The sequence below is a fragment of the Oryza brachyantha genome, chromosome 6, assembly GCF_000231095.2.
Source record: "Oryza brachyantha chromosome 6, ObraRS2, whole genome shotgun sequence".
NCBI lineage: Eukaryota > Viridiplantae > Streptophyta > Magnoliopsida > Poales > Poaceae > Oryza > Oryza brachyantha.
In genome coordinates, this window is record NC_023168.2 from 6,158,876 (window position 1) to 6,164,608 (window position 5,733).

A 5,733-nucleotide genomic window follows, 5' to 3' on the forward strand; every position below is an offset into this window, starting at 1 on the left:
GTTTAACTCTTCGTCATATTCAAAAAAATATTGCGATTAATATTTTTATTTTTATTAGATGATAAATCATGAATTGTACTTTACATGTGACTAATTTTTTTTAATTTCTTAAAAAATTTAAATAAGACGGATAGTTAATATACTGGGCATGAAAACAAAAAGTTTAATTTATTAAGAGACGGAGGAGTACACAATTGTTGGTAGGCCTGAGGCTGACCTAAACTTTATTTATGGTACATCACATCCCAAGGAAACTACAAGATGTTGTCCATTTTCTCTCGATGTGTGCCAAAAATTGGGTTTGGTCGCATGGCATCAATTCAATATTTGCTATTAAGAATAAGAAAAGAATCCATCAAGCAATTAGCAAACTACAGAACACCGTTTTGTCTTATCAAATATTTACAAAACCATGATAATTAAAATCGGCTCACATGCCACAAACAGAACCGGGGTAGAACAAGAGTAACACGAGGTAGATGATGGTGTTGGCACTTCTAACACTACGCACAAAAGTATATTGTATGTATGTTTATAACGCATACGTAGAACGAACTACTCGCAGTACGTACTTAATTTCTCCTCTAAGCATCAGCTAAACTACAGCAACAGATCATGGCGAGATCGTTACAGTTGCAGCATGTACATTACCCAGAATTACACCATGTCTACCCTACCAGAAACATCAAGTGAAAAAAAATTGTAAAAAAGAAGAAAAAAAATATATGGCATACTACTCCATGTCGTACGTGTGAAACGAGACAGGAAACCGGCGGCGGCTTCGTCTTCGTCTTCGTCTCCATTAACCCCCCAACAATCTGTGGTCGATCCAGCGAAAACGACCGAAGCAAATCGGGCTCAGCAGCTCCATGCTGTCTGGCTCTTGCTGAAACCAACATGCTTCTTGGCAATAATTTCTATATATTTTTTTTGTTTTGATTGATCCATTACACTTCATACATATTTCAGACAAAAGTTGTCATGCTATTATCTCGTCTGGCATCGCCACGAACCGCGTTCGCTTCTGAAACACCACAAGAGAAGGGAGAAAAAAAATATAGATTCAGAAATCGTCAGAAAAAGCGACGAATGAATTGATAATAATCCTCTTCAGACCAATTGTCATTAATTGTTAATCGGCATACGCATGGTCAGAAAGACAAGGACAGGTCAGGATTTTGAGCATGGAGAAAATAAACGACCACCAAGCAACAACAAGCTGAGTCCAATTACAATGCATTATCTGTGAAAATGATGAAGGAAAGAAAAAGCTAAACGTTTCGCTCATTTCGATCGAGCCTCTCTCTCTCTCTGCATCTCGAGAAGGAAAAGGACTCGGCGAAAGATAGATAAGGATTGCTGATGGCGATGAGGGTAATTGCAATGAGATGCTACAACTATCATATGACGGTTGCCTGCAGCTGCTACCTGATCTAGTTTAATGGTTGTGGCTGCCTATTTTGACTTTGAGCTCCTCACGAACAAATCAAATTTGAGATTTACCACATCAATGACTGCGACCGGAAACTTTGCCTGAGGCACACTGACGGCTACGAATTAAGCAACTTGGCATGTTTGTAATCCCTCAAAATTTCCCAAGTTTTGGTTTTTAAGAAAAGAGAAAGAACTGGATCCGCTGAGCTCGATCAATTTGATTCTCAATTTCTCGTACTACTTTTCAATTTTTAAGGAATAAATTTGAGAACATTTTGTTTTTACCAATCTCACTGCACATGGAGTTGTCATTTACATGTTTGCAAAATTGCAAGCACTGAGAAGTCATCTCACGCAAATGCGAGGAAAGGGATGGAAAAAAAGAAAGAAAATGTACGTAGAAATAGGCTACTGCGTATAAGAAACAAAAACAAAACACGCCACACTTCGATCAAGAGTAGTATTAATTAGTACAAACAAAAATGCGACTACTGTGTGGATTATCTGTTGACAGCAGTGGAAAACGTACAGAAAACTCTTTCTGAAAACTCCAGGAAGGACCAAAATTCCCACCGTAGATCTACGACTGGACCAATATTTATAAGCTGAATTAGCAGCCAGAACGAGAAATGAGACAAGTCCCCTAATTATCCACATATATTCAAGTGCGAGCATGACAAGCAACTGTATTATTATTATTATTATTATTATTATTATTATTATTATTATTATTATTATTATTATTATTGTTCTTATTATTATTTTATTGCTGCTGCTGCTGTTGTTATTTGTTCTTCACTGCCTGCCACAATCCGTCACTCAAAATCAGTCCGGTCAAAATCTTTAAAAAATCTACTAGTATTTACTCCTCTGTTGCGATATGATCTCGTCGTCCCGTCCGCCACGACAGCAACCGGCAAGCCAATGCTCGGCTTGGAGGCAATAACATTTCTAGCGTGTCAGCAACGACCATCAAACGTTTTATCCTCTCGCTTCCCTGATTTCACCTAGGGAGAGTGTGAGTCGACCGTGGATAATATAAGATTTGTATCGTTTAATTTTTTTTTTGCAACTTAATTCATTTTTGGCTCTGATGGTTTCTTTTCTAGAAGAAAAAACAAAACCGTATTTTTGCAAACAAAAATAATCTATAGATATTAGATAAAACTTGTATATACATATCCATAGTGACTTAGAAGAAAAAATTAAAATAAATAAAACCCAAAAATCAAATTTTAGCTTATAAATAACTGCAACTATAAAAAAATTCTAAATTACCCACGAGCCATCCTTAGACAAGATAAGTCTCTTTTACCTTTCAATTTTTCTACCTTTTCTAACTGGCTGCTCCGACAGATCTACAGCCAAAGCATATGTGCTCATGGAGAAAGAGACAGCTTTTGATTGATTACTAGCTATCGGAGCTGTCCGTTGCAAAAGAAATAACAGTATTGATTAACACTAATACTGTATGGATGTACTCACTATACTGTACTATATTCTTGGGTGTTAGCACAAAAAAAAATGGATTAAGATGAATCGACTCTGTGAAGATTTGCTAGCTGAAATAGTCATCTTAACAGCCCCAAATCAAGTGCATCCTGTTGGGTCGTACTCGGATGTGTGAGTACAAAAAGAAAAATAGCCAATTTGTTGTCTTTGTCCAGACATGGGACCCTTCTCGGGGTTAATTAGGGCCTTGATTGGGGCCCTAATGGCTAATGACACTTATCTCTGTCGGGTGGGACCCATTCTAATACGTTAGGCTAGTATCATGCTGGAGACACTGGTGATCAGTGAACCACGCAGCTCCAGATCGATGACGCCCTTTCTTCATGACGCGTAAACTTCTAACACAAGATCTTCGAAACCTCGACTATCCAATTCCCAGTTGTTATAATTTTTGTTTTCCGTTTTATGAAATGAAATGCATACGCAGCATTGTTTTCTACATTTGATCCACTATTGTTACTTTCCCTAAATTAATCTCAGTTTCTTTTCTCGGTTTGTGTGCACGCTTCCGAATAGTTTAACGTTTTTTTTATAAAAGTTTTCTATAGAAAAATCCATCATCGTCAATTTCTAAAGTAGTTTATTCTAAATTGATAATAGTAAAATTTATTCTTTATGCCATTAAATAACTGCAATCAGATAGTTTTTATCTATTATCAAACATAAAAAAAGGCAGCCCCCACAAGCTTCTGTCAGACAGTTTAGTTTTCGATGATCATTTTTATGTTCATTACAGAAAGACTACAGGCCTTTTTTTTTCACAGACAGCTTCATGCAAATTTGTGTAGCTAATCGAAAGATTCGTGTATGCTAAGGCCCTGTTTAGTTCTTAAAATTTTTTTTCTAAAAACATCACATCGAATTTTTAGACATCTAAATAAAACATTAAACATAGATGAACCAAAAAATTAATTACATAGTTACGTAAGAAATCTTGAGACGAATCTGTTGAGCCTAATTAGCCCATGATTAGCCATAAGTGCTACAGTAACCAATATATGCTAATGACATATTAATTAGGCTCAAAAGATTCGTCTCGCGGTTTCTAGGCTAGCCGTGAAATTCGTTTTTTCATTCGTGTTTGAAAACCCCTTCCGACATTTGGTCAAACATTTGACGTGACATTTCTCTCAAAAATTTTCTCAATCTAAACACCACCTAATTATTGCCTGATTTTGGGTTTTTGGGTGGGAGAGGGTTGAGACAAAATGACGAATGTGTTGCTACTCAAAATCGTCATTATTTAATAACACGTTTTTTTTAGTTCACACTTGTAGGGATGAACCGAAAGCAAACTAAAAAAAAAGTCACCGAGAAAAATATTTGGCTTATTTGATATTATTATATTTTCTATAACCACCATGCACTTCACTTTTAATTTTTTTCCGAAGACATTACTGTTCACTTAATCATACTCATATTAATTTACTCTTGCGCTCCAGTTAAAAAAAAATTAAGATGTTCATGGTTGAATTTTGCTTCCATTATTTTTATGTGCGTTAATATGGTTGCTGCCGTGCATGAGCAACTTTTTGCGTATGCGTTTTTTTATAGTAAGGGAAAAAAAATAATTTTTTCAGATAATGAGGCAGGAAAAGACATATCACAGCCTAATCCTAAAGATTATCTAGCACAAGTAGTATTATTGTTTTTTTTTTTTTTGAAATGAACTTGAGCAAGCAGTGCATTTACCTCCTTCCGGGCGGCCTTGACGTCTCGCGACGAGTACTCCGGCGTGCGTGGCAGCGCGGGCCACCGCTCCGGCGTCTTGAGCAACCCCGACCTGTCCGGCGTGGGCATCATGAACCCGGTGCCCCACTCCGGGGTGGCCGCGAACCTCGGGCTCACCTCCGGCGTGTGCGCGAAGCCAACGGCGCTGCCCCAGTCAGGCGTGGGAATGAACCGCGGGCTCCGCTCGGGCGTCCGCAGTATCCCCCTCTCTGGCGTCACGGCGCCGCCGTTGGCGGCGGCGCAGAGCTGCATGATCTTGGCGGCCGCCTCGGCGGAGTCGCGGCTCTCGCCCATGAGCCTCTCCACCTGCGCCTTGGGCAGGCGCATCCGGAGCCGGACGGGCCCGCCCTCGGAGGCGGTGGACATCGGGGAGGGCGGCGCCGTGCCGACGGCGGAGGCCGGGAGGGAGAGGTCGGAGGTGGAGCGGCGGGTGAGCATGAGCGACTCGAGCCGCTCCCGGGCCCCGACGTGCAGCGCCCCCGACCACGCCCGCCGCGGCGGCGCGGTGGGCCGCGGGAGCGCGACGAGGAAGTAGAGCCTCCCCGGGCGGAGCGGCGCGTCGTGCGCGAGCGGGCGCGCCCTGACGCCGAGCAGCTTGACCTCCTCGGACTCGAGCAGCTGGAAGCCCGGGTGGTCGCGCAGCACCGTGCCGGCGAACGCGGGGGGCTTCACGCGGAACGCCGTGCCGTCCAGCTGCATCACCTTGGCGCCCTTGCGCCGGCCGCCGATGCTGTTCCCCATCGCCGCCGCTGCTGCGTTGCGCTTTTGGTGGTTTTTGCGCCTCTGAATTCTTCTCTCCTCTCCTCCTCGCGCGGCTTCGGTGAGCTAGGGGGAGTTTGGCTCGCTTTGTAGATTGCGGCTTTTGCGGGTGGGCGTCCGAATTTAAAAGGGGAGGGAAGAAAAAGGAAGGGGTATGGGAGTCAAACGGCATTGGGCTCCAGATGGACTCAGAGGTGAATTTCCTTTTTCTGGTTCGCTGAAAATATGGTGGCACGTTGTTTATTTAATTTTAAAAAGCTCTTTTACTATATGTGATTGCTCAGGACTTTTTTATTA

At 41.9% G+C, this 5,733-nt stretch overlaps 1 protein-coding gene across 1 annotated transcript; it reads right to left on the reverse strand.

The window, feature by feature from the left end:
• Positions 1-340: 340 nt before the first annotated feature.
• Positions 341-5,514, reverse strand: LOC102699696 (uncharacterized protein At1g66480-like). The gene is made up of 2 exons (XM_040525298.1): positions 4,639-5,514; positions 341-1,024 (listed from the first exon to the last, which is right to left on the reverse strand). Exons 1-2 carry the CDS (start codon positions 5,416-5,418, stop codon positions 980-982), a joined length of 825 nt encoding a protein of 274 aa, XP_040381232.1. The 5' UTR covers positions 5,419-5,514; the 3' UTR covers positions 341-979.
• Between the last annotated feature and the right edge of the window lie 219 nt (positions 5,515-5,733).

Excerpts from the sequence above, each read along its gene's own strand:
- LOC102699696 (XM_040525298.1), bottom strand. The coding sequence starts at position 5,418 with ATGGGGAACAGCATCGGCGGCCGGCGCAAGGGCGCCAAGGTGATGCAG. Across the intron at positions 1,025-4,638 it reads TCAAGGCCGCCCGGAAGGAG|AAGCGAACGCGGTTCGTGGC; the intron begins GTAAATGCACTG and ends GTGGTGTTTCAG.